General features: G+C 33.7%; 1 protein-coding gene across 1 annotated transcript; it reads right to left on the bottom strand.

The window, feature by feature from the left end:
* Positions 1 to 11572: 11572 nt before the first annotated feature.
* LOC147914816 (uncharacterized) lies at positions 11573 to 19146 on the bottom strand. The gene is made up of 5 exons (XM_087441987.1): positions 19040 to 19146; positions 18073 to 18168; positions 17218 to 17349; positions 12512 to 12591; positions 11573 to 12261 (listed from the first exon to the last, which is right to left on the bottom strand). Exons 1-4 carry the CDS (start codon positions 19119 to 19121, stop codon positions 12521 to 12523), a joined length of 381 nt encoding a protein of 126 aa, XP_087298113.1. The 5' UTR covers positions 19122 to 19146; the 3' UTR covers positions 11573 to 12261; positions 12512 to 12520.
* Between the last annotated feature and the right edge of the window lie 366 nt (positions 19147 to 19512).

Here is a 19512-nt window from a genome sequence, read left to right as displayed (position 1 = left end):
ACAAAAAATAAAATCTTGGCCTGATAATCTTTTTAACCAGAGAGGCGGTGTTAATGCAGCCTGAAAATCCACATGAAGCCTGGCTTCAGGGAAGCTATTTCAAGAAGGAAATTTTCCTTTTAGGAATCGGGGGAAAACTGATTTAGTTTAAGTTCACTCTTATCCTAAGACTGTAGTTAGAGTTGTCAGATTCAGCAAATGAATGTCCATTTGAAAAAATGAAGATCCTTAATCTCTATCGACTGGATTCTTAAAATATGATTTCTTACCAAATTCACTGTTTCAATTCCCTTCTAAAAGCCACAATGTATTAAAATGTTATTTTTCCTTCCAAGCAGTAAGAGGTTTAGTGAGTTAGTTAACCCACATATGGATAGTAGACAATAAATAGATCAGATACGTGGGACACAAAGGAGAGCAAAGATATCTCTTTTAATTGAAAATAATATTTTTGATGTAATGATATTTTAATAACTTCAATATTAATATTAATTCAATTAATTCAATGTCAATCATGACTTTACCAAAAATCTCAAAGCTATCATTAGTATGACAATTACATTGTTTTAAAAATATGTTTTCATTAAAGGTAGCAGACTGAGAAATAAGTTAGGGGCATGAATCTTTTCCCACACACTAGGTATAATAATAATTCTTGATCCAGAGTTTGTTTAACAAAAGGAATGTCTTCTGAATGCAAGGGGTTCCATAGTCAACTGTCCTGAACTAACATTAATTTACATTTCTCAAGGAGCTGAAATATGTTCTTAATTATAATTTGTGTCTAGTATAGAAATAAAGACTTTTGACAACCACTCTGAAATATGTATCATTTATGGTTTATAAATAAACAGACTTAAGATTTAAAAAAATAAGATAAATTAGGGAAAATCAGATTTAAAAGGGGAAGTAAAACTGAAAAGATAATGTAAATACACAAACCAATTGGAACTTTTAAATTTTCTGTTAATGTCTGACTCATTTTCTTTTATCAGAACCCAACAGATTAGAAGCACACTCAACATAATTTGAGGAAATTTTTGATGGAGTTTATTAGGAAGGGATTGTTTTCATTAACTACAGTAAGAGTAGGGAAGCTAGGTTGTCCTAATTTAAAAAAGAATGCATTACAAAGATGTGGGTGACTTGTAAGGGAAACATAATGGATAGAGCAGAAATTTGGGGGTAAACAACAATGAAATTCCAACACCCCTAGATCTGAAGGACAAGGGAAAGGAGAAGTCACCAGAACCAGAAAAGAGAAAGAACCATGTAGAGCAGTTCAATTGATTTTTTCGGTGTAATCAAAGGTAGTGTCACTTCTATCTCTGCCTCCTTGCTTTCTGGCTATTAGGGGACATTACCATATGTTGGCCACTGGTTTAAGGCATATATTGCATCCAATAGGACTATCAGCCTTTCAGGGTCCCATCTCCCAGCTGGCACCGTAACTGGACTTTCAGTAGCCGTTCTTCCATTCTATCAGGACAACTTCTTCTGGGTGATAAGATACTTTTATAATAGTTGATCTCCAAACCTTTATGGTCCTAATTACGTAGCAGATCTAACTTTCTGTTTAGACTACTCCTTGTTTTAGAAAATAACATTTCCCATGCATAAAATAATGTTTAGCTTTCTGCACTTTATAGCAAAGGATATCTGTCCCATTTAACCGTAATTATTTCCTCAGTGTCTTCCAGGTGGAAAGGGGTGGGGGGACCTAAGTCACCTCGATATAAAAGCTGTAATCTTAACTAATGCTTTCTATAATCCTACCTAATTCTCAGACCAGAGACACCGTGCGTCAGAGGTGGACAATTTAGAGTGTGGTGGGAAGTTTGGATGCATCAGAAACCAGGAAATCAGAATTCAAAGTCATAGCAGAATGCTATTTTACTCATGCCTTTAATATCAAATGAGGTAATATATGTGAAAACACTTTGCGTTTGTATATCTTCCATTATTTTAAAATGAGCTTTTATGGTAATAGAAATTGTAAATTAAATGAAAGAATCAATTAAGATTTTATTTTTCACTGTGAAATGTGACAAATATTCAGAAAAGTGAAGAAAATATATATATAGAGCTCAATGAATAATGATAAAATAAATGCTGAATAATGATTAAATAAAAAGGTCAAAATAGACATTACTAGACCCCAGTATGTCTCCTACACTGGTCCCTTTCTATTACAATACTTCTTCCTTGAGTTAACCATTCTTTTGATTTTCTTGCTTCTTCCTTATATTGAAAACTTATACACGCATCCTTAAATGATCTAACTATTTTTGGCTTGTTTTAATTTTATTGTATGTGAATAAAATCAAACTGAACATATTATTTTGTGCCTTGCTTCTTTCATTCAGTGTTATGCATGTGAGATTCATCTGTGTTGCTATGGCCGGCTGTAATTTACTCATTTTATTGATGTTTATCATTTCTTTGTTTGATATATCCTCAATCAATTTACCCATTCTGCTTTTGATGGACATTTGGTTGTTTCCTGTTTGGGGCTATTACAAATAATGTTGTTATGGATATTGTATTTATGTGACTAGGTGGGTACATGGGTATAAATTTCTTGAGAGTAGGCTTTGACATTTTCCCCTCATCACAACCTTTTAGATTCAGTCTTTTGACCTTTGCTCACTTGCCATGAGAGAGATGGTGTAAGAGTAGTAATGAAAATTTGAAAAACAGAAAAACAGCAACAAAAAATAACCTCGAACAAAGCTGATATTGAAAATGGAAGAAGTTGATCAAGAATAAGTAAAATAAATTTGTCAAAGGTCACTAAGAATCAAGGTGAAATTTGAGAGCCTGGTGTGAATTAGTAGCAGGCAGTTTGACTTGTTACATCAGAGTATATACACATAGTAACCCGAATGCAGAAAGAGAGAAGATGGAGTTTAATTCAGCTGAGTGCAACAGCTAATTAGGCATATAAATTGGAAAATGAGCAGTTATTAGCAATGAAATCATTCAGGTAACCCATCATCAAGTCTAGGTTTATGTGACTACGTCATGGCAGTAGTGATAAAGAGAAAATAAAAAAAAGAAAAAACAACCTTCTGAATATTTAAGAAGAAATTCAGTGGCACGAAGAAAGTTAATAGGAAAGATAAATGTTGCCCTCATAGATATTTTTTAGATGTTCAATGTTCCAAAGGTGTAGCTGCTTCTGGTCTTCTGTCTCAAACTAAAAGACCCATTGAGACTGAAACTTGTTTTCCTGTATCTCTGCTATTGGTTCTCATCCTTGCATGACACATTGAGAACTTTAAAATATGTTCATTGAGTTAAGGAAAGGAGAGAAGAAGGAGGAAAGAAAGAAGAATAAACAAATCTTGTTTAACTTCCTAATTAATATGGTAGCCTTTATTTTTACTATAAGGGAGAGCTCAGTGCCTAAATGAATCAATTGCCATTTTGGCTTTGGAAAGTTTTTAAAGTTTTTTAAAAGTCCACTTATTATTTTTCCCACTTTATGGTGGGAAGGGTAGAAAGAGAGCAAGATTTGGAAGCTGAATTTGTGAATTAGGGACACACTTCTGAAATTAATTTATTATATTGATTTATGCAAACGACTTATGTAAAAATGGATTTTTTTTACTTCACTTATTTAATTATTGTCTAAAATCAGGTGAAAATATTTCACTGGCTGATTATGAGAGTTAAGATTAAAAAGTATTTGAATATATTCTTAACTGTAGAATGTTCTATAAACATTATATTTATTATTTGTCCTGTGATCTTGCTCCAACTATTCCCTCTGCTTTTTTTTTTTTTATTAATAGACAAATTTTTTTAGAGTAGTTTTAGGTCACAGAAAAGTTGAGCAGACAGTACAGACTGTTCCCATACATCCCATATATGCTTCCAAGTTTTGACAATTATAAATAAAGCTACTCTACACATTCACGGGCAGGTTTTTGTGTAGACATAACTTTTCAAAGCATTTAGGTAAATACCAAGGACTCTGTTAGGTTATATGGTAAGAGGATGTTTAATTTCGTAAAACACTGCCTCACCGTCTTCTAAAGTGGCTGCAACTTTTTGGACTCCCACCGTCTATGAGTGAGAGTTCCTGTTGCTCCACATCATCACCAGCATTTGGTGCTGTCAGTGATTTGGATTTTAGCCTTTTATATATATACACATTTTTTGTGTGAGGAAGATCAGCGCTGAGCTAACATCTGATGCCAATCCTCCTCTTTTATTGCTGAGGAAGACTGGCCCTGAGCTAACATCCGTGCACATCTTCCTCTACTTTATATGGGAAGCTGCCACAGCATGGCTCTGCAAGCAGTGTGTCAGTGGGTGCCTGGGATCCGAACCGGTGATCCCTGGGCTGCTGCAGCGGAGCGCGCGCACTTAACTGCTTGAGCCACCGGGCCAGCCCCTTAGCCATTTTAATAAGTGTGTAGTGGTTGCTCATTTTACTCTAATTTGCAATTCCCTAGTAACATATGATGTTGGGCACCTTTTCATACACATATTTGCCATCCGTATGTCTTCTTTGGAGGGGTCAGTTCAGATCTTTTGCTCATGTTTAAATTGGATTATTCGTTTTCTTGTTGTTGAGTTTCAAGAGTTCTTTATATATTTTGGAATAAAAGTCCTTTATTAGATGTGGGCTTTGAAAAGATTTTGTCCCAGTCTGTGGCTTGTCTTCTCAATCTCTTGATAGTTTCTTTCACAGAGCAGAAGTTTTTAATGAAGCCCAGCTTATCAACTTTTCCTTCATGGATTGTGCTTTTGGTATTGTATCTAAAAAGTCACTGCCAAACCCAATATACATTCATGTCTATGATCCATTTTGAGGTAAATTTGTTGAAATATTTAAAGTCTATGTCTAGATTCCTGTTTTTGAATGTGGATCTTCATTTTTTCCAGCACCATTAAAAGTCTATCCTTTCCCTTTGAAAGGCCTTTGTGGCTTGGTCAAAGATCAGATGACTGTACTTGTGCGTGTACCTCTTTTTTGATTCTGCTTGTGTTTTCAGTTATCTCTCAGGAGACTTTTCAGTCTTCCATTTCTAGGGTGCTGGGCATCACATACGGTTTCCTGATGTCCATGGCCATCTGCAGTGACTGCAATCTCTACATTACTGTAGAGTGTTCCACACTGTCTTCCCCTTCAGAGCATTATTTATTTCATAGAATACAATAAGCAGATGCTAGGCTCAGAACAATTGTACTTCATCAAAATCTTTCCCTTTTTACTTTTTTTAAAATTGATAATTTACTCCTACACAACATAATCTTTTTTTTTTTTTTGATGAGGAAGATCGGCCCTGACCTAACATCTACCAAACCTCCTCTTTTTTTACTGAGGAAGACTGGCCCTGGGCTAACATCCATGCCCATCTTCCTCTAATTTATATGGGATGCCACCACAGCATGGCTTGACAAGCGGCGCGTCGGTGCACGCCCGGGATCTGAACCGGTGAACCCCCGGGCCACCACAGTGGAGCACGTGCACTGAACCGCTTGCGCCACCGGGCCGGCCCCCAACATGTTCTTTTAATATCTTATTTTGATGTTTCAGTTTAAAGTATGATCTAATTATGTTATTTGACTATTCTTGTAGCATATTCTAAATGAACATCTCTCACAATTCAGCAAAAAAGGTAGTCAGTGGTTTTATACCCTGATGTCTTATGCTGCAAAGGCATTCATTGTTTATATCATCTCCACAAGCATAATATCTTCCATAGGAAAGTTACTCTACTATACATTATAGATGATATAGGTATGAATAAGACATAGTCCAACCATTAAATATAAGTTCTAATTTAACAAGTGTTTAGTATAACTAACTTAACTACAAGATAAAAATATAGAAATAAGATTTTATTAGAGAAGCATGTATAATTCCATAGGTGTCTAGGAGAATAGAATTATTTATCATTGTAGATGATCTGTGATTTGAGAAAAAATAAAAACAAATGTTTTAATTTCTAATTCATAATTTAATCATAACTCATTATTTTTGTGTTTACATAATGTTATTAAAATAATTTTAAAAATGTACCTCTATTTGCAAAGGTAGACCTGGGGATCTATTTAATGCGTTGATGGAGAAATTTTGTCTAGGACCTCATGTCTTTCTTGTCCAAAGTATTGGGTTTGGTCAGTATTTTGTCTTTGGTGACTTAGGACTTCCTTTGGCAGTCCTGCTTTTAGGGCTGTATTTCCACATGTGATGATTCTATCTCCACCATCTTTATGGATTTTAATCTTTTTTTTTCATACGGTGATATTTGCCCTGGTTTGGTAGAGGATAAAACCTTAACATTCTGAGTATATTCACAATTTGAAGCTTCTCTGAGAACCAGGTATTATGAGCAAAATTTGACAGTGAGAATCTGGAAGTAGAGCAGAAAGATGGAGGAAGGCAAGAGAATTAAAGTGGCAAACTGAGTTTAAGACCATGGAAAAGATCTCTGTTCAACAAGGGATTCCTCAGAGAGCAGAGCAAGAGAATAAACACAGAGCAGCAAAGGAAGATGTTGACATGGATATTTGTTGATTCTTTTGTAACTAACATTGTAGTTCTCTGCTTAGCCTGGATGATCTTTGTTAGAAAATTATGTTTAAATTAATTGAACACAGGTGAAAGTTTAGGGAAGCAGAAGAGTACTTTTCAATCTTCATTATTCTCAAGAATTTTCTGTGGTGCCTATCCAAAATTCATATTCCCGTATTCCACCACAGGAAACGTGAATCAGTATGTCTGGGGTGAGGTAAAGGAATCTATAGTATAAGCTATAGTATAAGCAAGTACAGTAGGTAATACCAAGGTAGGTGTTTTACTGATTTCTTTTTCAGCAAGACTGGAATAAATAGGAAGGAATTGTTTGAAGTTTCATGTAGAATTGTTAACTTTAATCCTTGTTATGTCAGTGACTTCTATGACACACAATTCTTTGGTTGTCATATATTAAGAAAATGTTGTATAATCTTAGTCTAGTTACATAATCTACACTAATTGAGGAGCTTCTATACTCAAGAGCCTGTTTCTCTAACCACAACCTTCGCTCTATCAGTCGTACTGGAATTCAGATCACCAGAAATCCTGCCGAGCATTCCTTAGCCACAGCCCACGTCCTTTAGCTTTAACAGAAAGGTAGTAATTTATCAAAATATACTTTACAAAAATATTCAGTTCTATGCCTTTAGATTTCTAACTCCCATTTCTATGCCTATTCATCCGTTTCTTCTTTATTCAATAATTAATGGCAATTGGAAGCATTTTCTGTCAAATTTATGATACTAATTGAAGCAAATTCCTTTCTATCCATACAAAAACCAAAACCAAATAAAAATAAAAATTAGAAAAAAATATATAAATGGAATAATACAAAAACTCCCATATCTATGCATAACCACAGCAAAAGCCTGATCTTTGTGGATTCCTGCATGTATAAAAATCTGACTATTCAAATATTGAGAGTCCATTAAAATCAGTGCCTTTAATTTGATTGACACATTAGCAAATATCCTCCGCCTCAAAAAAATTCATGGAATTCTCTAACACAGAAACCAAGTAGAATATTCTTTTTGCTTATAAAATTATTGCCTATTCAGTCACATAAGGCTCTGTTTAATACAGTAACGCATGTTATCATTGTACCCAATCTCATGGAGAAAGGGTACATCTTAGATTCAGTTGATAGTTTGCCAGGCTTCACAATGGGAAAGCAATGTTAACAGGATATTGTAGGTGGGGACTTCTGGGCCAATTCAATGTACTGCTATTGTTGCTTCTACATTTGAATGTATAGTAAGAATTGATGTATTATGTGCTTGTACTTCTCCATCCCATCAGTGCCAGAAGGATACTGGAGGCATCAGGCTCCCTGATTTCAAATTATACCGCCAAATTAAATTACTTTGAAAAGTATGGTATTGGTATAAACACTGACACATAGATCAATGGAACAGAATAGAGAGCCCAGGAATAAACCCATGCATATACGGTCAATTAATTTATGACAAAGGAGCCAAGAATATACAATGGTGAAAGGACAGTCTCTTCAATAAATACTTCAATAAATACTAATAAGCAATGTTGGGAAAATTGCACAGCCACGTGCAAAAGAATGAAACTAGACTCCTATCTTACATCATACACAAAATGTAACTCAAAATGGATTAAATACTTGAACAAAAGCCCTGAAACCATAACACTCCTAGAAAAGAACATGGAGGTAAGCTATTTGACATAGGTTTGGTGATGATTTTTTGAGTCTTGACACCAAAAACAGAGGCAACAAAAGAAAAAATAAACAAGTGGGACTACATCAAACAAAAAAGCTTCTGCACAGCAAAAGAAACCATCAACAAAAGGTAAAGGCAACCTACTGAATGGGAGAAAATATTTGCAAATCGTATATCTGACAAGGGGCTAATATGCAAAATGTCTGAGGAACTCATACAACTCAACAGCAAAATCCCCCAAACAATCTGATTAAAAAATGGGCAAAAGATCTGAATAGACATTTTTTCAAAGAAGACATACAGATGGTCAGGAGGTAGATGAAAAGAGGCTCTACATCATTAATCATCAGGAAAATCAAAATCAAAACCACAATGAGATATGACTTCATACCTGTTAGACTGGCTATTATCAAAAAGTCTAGAAAAATAAAGTGTTGGTGAAGATGTGGAGAAAAGGGAACACTTGTGCACTGTGGGTGGGAATGTAAATTGGTGTAGCCACTATAGAAAGCAGTATGAAGGTTCCTCAAAAAATTAAAAATAGAACTACCATATGATCCAGCAATTCCACTTCTGAGTATTTATCTGAAGAAAATGAAAACACTATCTTGAAAAGATATATGCATCTCCATGTTCATTGCAGCATCATTTACAGTGGCCAAGATATGGAAACAACCTAAGTGTCCACTGATGGATAAGTGGATAAGTAAATAGTGGTATATACACATACATGTATAGATGTGTATATGTATGTATGTGTGTGTGTGTGTGTATATATATATATATATACACATACACATATATAATGGAATATTATTCATCCATAAAAAATAATGAAAGCTTGTCATTTATGACAACATAGATGGAACTCAAGGGCATTATGCTAACTGAAATAAGTCAGACAGAGAAAGACAAATACCGTATGATTTCTCTTGTATTTGGAGTCTAAAATATACCTATATCTATATCAATGTCTATATCTGTGTCTATCTCTATAAACCAAGCTGATTGATACAGAGAACAGATTGGTGCTTGCCAGAGGTGGGAGATGTTGGGTGGGACAAATGGGTGAATTGTTTTTGGTTTTGTTTTTAGTGGAAATAAATTTACTTTTAAAGAAGATAATGGCAATTAAGATAATAAATATGCTTGCAATCTCAGCTGTTGAAACATTTGGAGGAATCATGTACTACCAGTTCCACAGGGGGACAAAATAGTTCCTACAGAAATTATGTATCTTAAGGGGAGGAAATAGAGCACAACTGACATTGGACATTTATTTTAGGCCTTCGTTTGAGACTAAAAGAAATAGGGAGCAAGAATGACAACGATGAGGCTCTTTTATGTGGCTTCCTCACACAAAACTACGTGGCTACTTTTATTAGAAAAAGAGGCTGAGAAAAATATGTTACGGGTTGTCAAAGCATATACATATATAGCAAACCCCGAGATAAGGGAATCTGTAAGAACTATTAAGAAGCCAAGGGAACATAAATAGTTTTTGGGAAAAGGACCAATGGACAGAGGTAAATGAAATTAGTCTGCAGGTGAAAGTAGTTGGTAGGAAGATGGGAACACAAGAAAATGGACTGGAAGCATTTGGAGATGCTTCCACTTTTGTGATTGGAATAATTGTTTGTAACTCCAATATCCGTCCTCAGTACTTTATGGGCCTCCAAATACCCAGGAAGGACCCAGGAGATAAAGCTGAAGTTCTTCCTTGAACTCCCGCAGGCCTCAGTATCTTCGTCTAAGATATGACGATATGAATTCTTCTGCTTCATTGACCTCATTATGTATTGTTCTATTAAGAATTACTTCATTAAATTATATTGTATCATTAATTGAAATATATTCCTCCATTATCTCATAGTTATGTAATTTTTTGGTGTGATTTTAGTGATTATCCTTAAAATCCCAACATGCATCATTGACTTAATGTCCAATATAAATGGTTGCTTTACCTCTTCCTAGTCGTTGTAATAACTCCATTTGCCCCCTTTTTGATTTAATTGCAACACTTATAGTGCACTTTACCTTTATTCAATTTAAAACCATAGACATTAATATTGTGGTTTTATATAATCACTATTCTTTAGATTTACCCCATATTTACCTATTTCGTTGCCCTTCATCCTGAATCTTTATCCTGAATTGCCCTTTATGCAGAGGTGCCGTTTGGGATCATATCCTTACACCTAAAGAACATTATAGTGTTCTTAGCACTGTCCAAGGCAATTAATTCTTTTCTTCTGCCTATCTTAAGTTATCTTTATTTCACCTATGAAATATGATTGTATACTCACATGATTCTCATATAATTAGCATCTTGTCTCTGGGAATAGAATTTTAGTATGGCAATTGTCTTTCAGTAATCATATGGCTTTCATGTTTTCTTTTTATAGGTTAACTGTCAATTGTTCCTTTGAAAGTAAACTCTGTTTTTCTCTGCCTGTCTTTCAGATTTGTTTTTTGTCTTTGGTTTTCAGCAATTATGCATGATATACATAACTTTGTGTTCAATTTGTTCACCCTACTAAGGTTCATAAGCCTTTGTCAATATGTAGTTTGATGTCTTCTATCAGCTTTGGAACATTCACACTCATGATCTCTTCTGCTTGAAGTTGTGGGTAAACTGTGACTTACTAAAGCAAATTTTGAGGTAATAGATCATTAGGAGACATTGCCTTAGCAAGTCATTACTCTTTATATGTATTTTTTACTTGCTCTTCCTGAAAGAGTTCACTGATGATCTGTACATACAAGTTCAGTTTGAAGCATAGCATATATAGAAGATGAGAGCAATGCAGCTGGGGAAAACCTTCAGGGGTGCTCTGCTGAAAATTATTCAAGTGGAGTCCAGTCTCAGCAGGGAAGAATGTTGTAATTAGGAGGAGTAACTTCCAGGAGCATCATGTGGAAATTGTCAGCATATATGCCATAAATTTGCCGTCACTGATATGGACTCAAGTCTTTATTAAAGGCAGTAACAGAACTTGAACGCAATGTAAAAGAAGAAACAATATAGAGGCAACGGCGACACAGTGGATGAGAATTAAAAAATAGGAGACGTATATGCTTTAGGCTTGCTAGAGTCTACTAAGGGGAAAAACATCACTTCTTTTAAGTTATTTTTTTTCATATTCCAAAGAATGATAAGCACAACAATAGTCATTCCTTATGAAAAGCTATTATGGTATTTGATTCTTGAAAGTTCTTTTTCTCAATTATTTCTCTCTGAAAGATACATCCAGGTTAGAAAAACGTAAATCTGCTTGAATCAGCAGCCCTGACTATTCCCAAAGAAGCAATATTCTTACAACTTGGTGGGATATGATTTATTGTTCTGGGGTCAGCATAGCATAATTGTTATGCTCATGATCTCTAGAGTAAGACTATCTTGGTTTAAAACTTGATTATAATTCCTACGAGCCATACAACCTTGGAAAAATTTCTCATGCTTTCTGGGCCTCAGTTTCTTTATTAATATGACAACAATAATGATAGTACTGTCTTATAGGATTATTGGGGCAGTGCATGCTTTAATATATATAATCACTGAAGTTGTACCAGGAATATTAGAAGCAATCATTGAATGTTAGGAATTTTTAGGTGTCAATTGTGACCAGATTCCCTTTGGTTTGTACGTCCTATGTTTTTCCTCCACTTATTTACCAAGGTCTGAAAGTGTTTTATGTTAGTATTTGCTTCTATATGCAAATATATCTAAAAGTGAAAAATCACATAATCATTTTAAATCCATATTTTGATCTTTTGGGCTTGATTAAGAGATTTCCAGTTTCAATATGTTGAGACCAGCATGCTTGAATGAACAGAGATATTAAAGATCCCTGTTTATAATTATCTTCTGTATAAAAATATGGGGATGAATATCATGCCATACACTTCCAATTCTTCCTTGCTATTTGTCTTGATAAGACTGGAGATCAGTGCTTCAGAAGAATTTTCTTGCTGCCAAGATTTTATTTTCAGCAGAAATAAAATATCTGTTTTCTTCAGAGAATGGCCAGTTACCTTGACAGACAAAAAGTACATGCATGAAGCTAAGTTCATCACCCACGGTCACTCAGTGTAATATAATTTTTACAGTATTATTTGCAATTATCCTCCCTAACTTAAAGAGAAGCCTTGATATATGAGAATTTTTCTACATATGCCATAGTTATTTAACTTGGATCTCATATTTATTCATTGTATATATATATACGTCTAAATTTAAATAGTTTACGTGATACCAAGATTCCCACTGCAATGCAATACATACCTTTGTTTGCTACATCACTGTGCAATGTGCCATCTCATTTGACTTATTGAAGTCCTTTAAAATCTCTTCTAGACAACGAGCTGAAATTCATAAAATTTGCAGAAGAATATTTATTTTAATACTACCATGATTTCAAACATTTGAGACAGCAAATAAAATAGAAATCTAAGATTTCTTGAGTATAATTTGTCCATTCTTTTTTTATTATTACATGAAGCATGAATTGTAAGTTATCATTTGCAAGTAAGTGATATTAAAGTATGAACTTTTACTTATAATGTATATTTCTGAGTTAAAAACTGGTGCTTTAATAATTGCAAGTTTCCACATCTGATTGATGCCACTCTCAGTAATGTGTAAACCTGGACAATCAGAACGTAATGACGTAAGCTATCTTTGAACCAAACACTTTCGACATGGGACACAGCCAATCAGTCACAAAGTACTATTTATTCTATCGCTTCAATGCTTCATATATCTTTTCCCTTCTTCACAGTACCATAACCTTTTCCCCATTCAGATTTTCATTATTTTTATGTTGAGCTGGTATAATATTTTACCAACTCTCTGTCTCTAGTTCTAACTTTACAATATTTTCCTCAAAATGCTTGTATAGTTAACAACCCCAGTGCACAGCTTGGATAATGCTACACTTTCAACCATCTTCAGAGACTCTCAATCATTTATACGCTGAAATTCAAACTTATTACAATTAAAATTTTACAAAATTTGACCATTTTTTTCTTAGCAGCTCTATTTTTAACTATCTTCAAATATGAAACCTTTAACCTGCATCACTTCACATTGATGTGTTTTGTTTTATTTTGAAGGACCTGGCACTCCACATGGCACAACTTGAATTAAAAAAAAAAAGAGTGAATAGAATGTTTCTAGCTTGAATTTATTTATGTGTGAATGGTCTAGAGATTTTGGAGTCTTCACATGAATTGTAGAGAAAAGATTTCTGCCTGCCTGCTTTACCAAGATCCGATCCCAGCTCCGTTACAAAATCGTGTATCTTGCTGTTGGACATAGGGTTTCCATCTGGTCAAGTACAGACTCGTATCAACACGACTTTAAATTCTCTGGACCGTATTAATCCAGTTTGAGTCCCAGAGGCACAGCTGGACTCATGGGAATGAATGTAATAAATATGCTGGTCATTCCGTAACCAGACCACGTAGAGTATTAAAATGGCATATTTCTTATGATAATTCATTGGAAAACAAAGAGTATATTATCATAAACTTTCCATTCTCTCAAACTTGTAGTCTTCCATATTTGTTCCCTAAATTGATTATTCCATATTTTAAACATATTCTCCTAGAATGGATACTGCTAGTCACTGATTTGATGTAGTTGAACACAGACCTACAACTTCTCTATCTTGTTTAAAATAAGAAGCCAAATAATCAAGCTAAATCTTAAGGCATCACTGAATAAGCAAGCCATGCTTGACTAAATTTTCCACGAAGGATATTCTTATTTATTTAGAGACTTTCCCCTCCATTTATATTATAAATTTAATCTTCCCTGGTTCACTTATGCTGAGGACTTAATATCCAAGAAGATCTCCCTTCAGTTACGTATAGTTTTGTAACTATAGTTACAAACTTTAGTTTGTTTTTAACTAAACTTTAGTTTAGTTTTTGTAACTATAGTTTTGTAACTCTAGTAACTTCAGTTACTAGACAATTTTGATACCTGGAAAGTCTAGATCCCTACCTCTTTAGTTAATATACTTCAATATGTATTTTGTTAATCTCAGGAATTTTTACATCTATGTATAATTTATAATTAACTTGTTTATCATGAAAATACATTTGCATTGGAATCACGTAAATCTTAATCTTCCCACCAAGGTACATTTAATATATACTCAATTCATTAATACCTTTCTTTATGGCTTTTAATAAAGTATTATAATTCTTTCATATAAGCCATATATATTATTAGGTATACGAATTTATTTAATAAAAAATATTCACTAAGTATCTATAATGTGTCAACATAGTATTCGAAAGCAAAGATTAAATGTCGAGCAAATACAGACACCGGCTTTGTTCTAACGAAGCTAACAATCTAGTGGGAGAGATAGACATTGAATAAACCACACAAAGAATATACAAGTGAGGTTGTGAAAGATGCTACAAATGAGTGGTACGTAAGATATTGTAGTAGAGAAATTTGGTCTAATTTTAAGAGAATATTGGTATTTCTGTGATATTTAATAACTCCAGGATTTAGTTATCCAGGAAAAAGTAGAAGCAAGGATGTTTCAAGTAAAAGGAATAGTCTATGCATATGCCCTGTAGCAAGAGGGATCACGGATAAAGTCACAATTCAGACCAGTCTGCCCAGAGAAGTCCTGATTTATGCTTGTTGTCCCAGAGTAATTATTAACAACGTCAACTCTCATTCTAATATTACCGTTGTTTTTATGATGTTACACAGTAACCCTAACCATGAGTCATGCAGTGAACTAAAGGGCAACAACTGTGGCTGGAGCCTAGAGAGTGAGGAAGTATGTACTACCAGCAGGGGTGGAGATCCATGACCAAGTAAGGAAGGGCTTTATAAACTATGTTAAGGATTTTTAAATTTATGTTGAATTTAGAGGACTAAGCAGCTAATAGTAAAGCTGTGGTGAGTTTATAAAATTTATACTTTGAAGAGATTACTCTGGAAATTGACTGGAAGAGGTCAAGGGTGGATGTAGTTAGATCACTTGGAGGCTTGTAGAGTAGTTCGAGAAAGAGAGAGAGAGAGAGAAAGAGAGAGAGAGATTATTGTCTTGGATTAGATGGATAGCAATGCAAATGTAGAGAAGTGCACTAATTCACTAAGCTGAGATAATTAGTGGCGGTTAGATAACGCAGATGACTCCTAGGTTCATTTCACTAGACATCAAGTGCCAAGAAAGACAGCAATATTAAAGTACATGGTTTTTTTCTGGATGGGTAAGGATCAGGGCTGGTAAGGCAGAGTCTCTTTGGAAAAGTAGTGTGCTAGGTATTTTTTAAGATATTTAAGAAGAAATGTAAATAAGAGGTTTAAAACATGGACCTAGATTTTGGATGTTGGTTCTTGCTGGTATGTAATAAAACTAGGTTAATTTTGTATCCAGCTTCATTATTGAAGTGTTCTTTTTATTCTGATTGTTTTTTTCAGTAGATTTTCTTGTAATGTCTGGGTAAGAAAGCACATCATCTGCATATAATTTCCATATTTAACTTTTAATATTTATATTATATCTAAATAGGTTTTCCTCTATTATTGCTTTTCTTTGGCCAGAACATCCATTTGGACACAAATGCTTCTCAAACTATGAAAGAAATTTTGAATTATAATAGTTATATCAGTCATCCTTGTTTTCCTGGTTCCACTGAAACTGATTCTAATTTTTCACTATGAAAGGTTATATTTTCTGAAGGTTCTTATAAACACCCTTAATCAAGTCGAATATGTTTTCTTCTAATTGTAATATCTTTTTCTTCTCTATATTGACAAACCTCTTGACAACTGTACAAACCCGTCCCTGATCTTAACCAGGATTTGGTCGCCATGTAGTATTCTTTTAGTACAGTGATGTATTATGTTGGTTCTTTTATGTAGAATTTTTCTTTCTATGTTTGTAAGGGATATTGTCCTAAAATAGTTTTCTGCATATAGAGATAATTTGGAATAACGCTATGCTCCTCTTACTGATTTGGGTGGGAATCTTTGATCTTTTGCTAGCTACTAACCAGTTTATCTAGGAATCAGTTTTTGTTATTAAGATATTTTCAACTTCATACTTAAACACGTTATCGGTCAGCTATCTATTTGGATGCACATCTGTGATTAGTTTATTTATTTATTTGTCTGTAGAATACAGTTATTTTATTCAGTTTCTCTGCATTGTCTTGAGTCTCTTTATTATCATGTGTCTGCAGGATATCATACATTTAAACAACGTTTTTTGTGTTTATTATTACAAATTGTATTATCTGCTGTATTCTGAAATAATTCTCTTTGAGATTACTTTTCTTTAGAACTAATTATGCCTTTTGAATAAATTTATACTCCATGTGTTTTGAGCAATTGTTTCCTCTGCTTTATAAATCTAATTTATCTTTCTTTCTGTATTTGAAATTTTTCACATTTATGAGTTGCTAATAGTACTGTTTTATGGATTTACTCTTTTAAAAGCCTTATAGTTTTTTATAGTATTAAGACATATTGAATTTAAGCAATGTGTAGACTCAGTCCAATATCTTTGGTCATTGTGTTTCATTTTTTGTTGAATACCTGCCCACAATCTTTTCTTTCCTCTATTAAATTCTTTCAAATTGCTTGACTTGATTCCCTTACAGTTAATTTTTAACTATTCCACTAATAAATTCTATACATATTTTCATGTTTTATTACATCTCACAGTTGATGAATCTAATATGAATAACAATATGTTAAAATATAGAATGCTGCTATTATTTTCTATTTTTATCAAAACACCCAGCTATCCACTGACATCTTTGATAAGGTCACCTGGGCCTATGCTATTGTTGAAAATTCAAAAATCGAATTGATAAAATTACTCATGTAATTAAAATAACAAATGAGAAAAATACCTTGAGGAAAACCTTAGCATCAACTTTAAAGGCTTTTAAAAATTATATTCTAGTAATTTAAAACAGATTAATGAAATAGCTCTGAAAAACACTTACCCTTAGCTGTCATAATTGCAGCTAGTACCAGAAAAATTAAATAAAGGAAGGCAAATATCACTGCAGCAAGGCGCCACGGAGACTCTGTCCAAAGAGAGGGAAGTGGGCTACTATGATAGTAGGTATGTATCCCTACAACGGAAACAAGATGCAGGAGTTGGGTTTAGAAAGAATTTTGGTCAGGAATATTCAACCCACTTATACTGGAGTGAAATCTAAGCTCACGGGAGCATCACAATGTGGGAAATTGTGAGGAGAATTGTAAAAATTATTCTGCAGCTTGGGTACAGCCAGGGAAGACATAACTGTGTTTATGTAGGATCGGGTTGTTTGTGACTAACAAGTTGCTCTAGTAAAGGAATCTTACAAAGACTACAAAAGACCCTTCAGAAAACCTACTAGGGATTTAATTCATCACCCTCCCCCAATTTTTAAAAAACAATTTCTTCCATCTTTGTAGCAGAGCTAGGTTAAGAATAAAATTCCTACATTAGCTGTTGGCCCAGACAGATATTCTGTGACAGTTTTGATAAAAGTCCATTTATCATGAGATACCTCACAAGCTCCATTTTGTTTTGAGAAATACTGAAGCGTTAAAGGAACACTAGCTTTTTGCAAAACTAAAATATCAAACCAGAAAGGTATGCATGAAACAGTCTTCATTCTATGGCTACGGTGGTACATCCATCTAAGCCATTGTGGCATCAGTGGTTCATTTTGTCTCTATGGCTAGTTAAAAAGTGTTGTTATAAGAGAGAAATTCTGATTCAGAGATTAGCCCAGGAATATTTGTTTTCAGGATTAGTTCGTTAAAATTTCAAGCAAAAAGCTAATCTAGTCGTAAATGTTTTTTACCTTTTGTCTTCAAATTCCTAGTTATTTTTCTCTTCTGAGTATTTGAAGAGCAATGAACTTTGAGTTCTGAGTATGTTATGCTTTCCTCACAAAGCTCTAGAAAATATGTAAGAAAAATGCATGCAATAACTATAATTTTTATGTATAAACATGTATGTATACATGCATAGGTATATGATACATAAACATACAATTAAAAATCATGTTAGAAATCATAAACAAAAATCGCCCCATTTCATGTTTATAAGCAAGTTTTAAAATTGGCTCAATCATATAGTTACTTTGTAAAACGTGGAAAGTTCCTTTTCTTTTCTAATTCTTAGTTTCTTCATCAGTAAAATAGGGATAACAACAGTATTCATTCATAGATATGTTGTGGAGACTAAGTTAATATATATAAAGTCAATAGCAGATGCTTGAAAAAATAAACATGCAATAGGCGTTATTGTTGTGGTAGCAGTAATAGTAACAGTGTAGAATAGTAATTGTTAAGAATATTTCGGGCAATAGCATAAGGAATAACACTGGTTGCAGAAGCAAGAGTAGAAATATAAAAATTAATTTAAATGCCTATCTATCTTTGCGCCTTCCTATAGTTAAATTTAATTTTAATAAAAGGAGCGTGAGAAAACAAATCATCTAATTCTCACTAGGTAGAAAAATTCTCTTAGCAACATATTGCATGTTCTCCTTCAGTGCAGGTGAAACAGGACTCAGAGACACCAAGTCAGTAACATTTTTCCCAAATGATATTAAATCTAATTCCTTTGTAAATATTTACTTACCAAAGGATGATTGTCTGAAATTTAAATCCCCTTCAACTGGAAAATTTTCAATTCATTTACAAAGACAAGAGATTTTCAAATCCTCCTCTAAAAGTATCTGGCTATGGACTTTGTTATTTATAATATTATTTTCTTATCAAATAAAGGGATTACTTAGCAATAACAGCAGTATGTGATTTTACCTGTATTTATTTCACGAGACTCCACTGGCGAAGGTTGACGATCAAGACAGGGGCTGGACAGTGCTGGTGTCTCTGGTTCCATAGCTTAGCTTAGGTTGCATGGATCTGATGACTAGCAGAGGGTCAGAATGAGACAGGACCAGGGAAACAGATCTCTTAGTATTGCAACATGAGACAGGATGTTTACTCTAAATTAAATATGTAAACTACTTTTTCACTGAAGAAAATGAAAGGCGATGTAATCCAGCCACTATAGATTAAATTTGTTATTCTTCTATTTATAATAAAACACTTCTTTATTTCTAAAGGTAAAGTTTAAAATTATATTAATCATAATGATTTATTCTCTGGCTTATTTTTCAAAAACAATGCAAACTAAAACATATTTATGTACATAAATGACATGTATTTGAATAAGGTTTTAACAGATACTGATTTTTAGAAATATATTTTTTGTGATTATAAATATCTAT

This window comes from Ceratotherium simum, chromosome 17 (assembly GCF_057802395.1).
Source record: "Ceratotherium simum simum isolate JZ-2026a chromosome 17, ASM5780239v1, whole genome shotgun sequence".
Classification (NCBI taxonomy): domain Eukaryota; kingdom Metazoa; phylum Chordata; class Mammalia; order Perissodactyla; family Rhinocerotidae; genus Ceratotherium; species Ceratotherium simum.
This window is presented reverse-complemented; position numbering and strand designations above follow the sequence as displayed.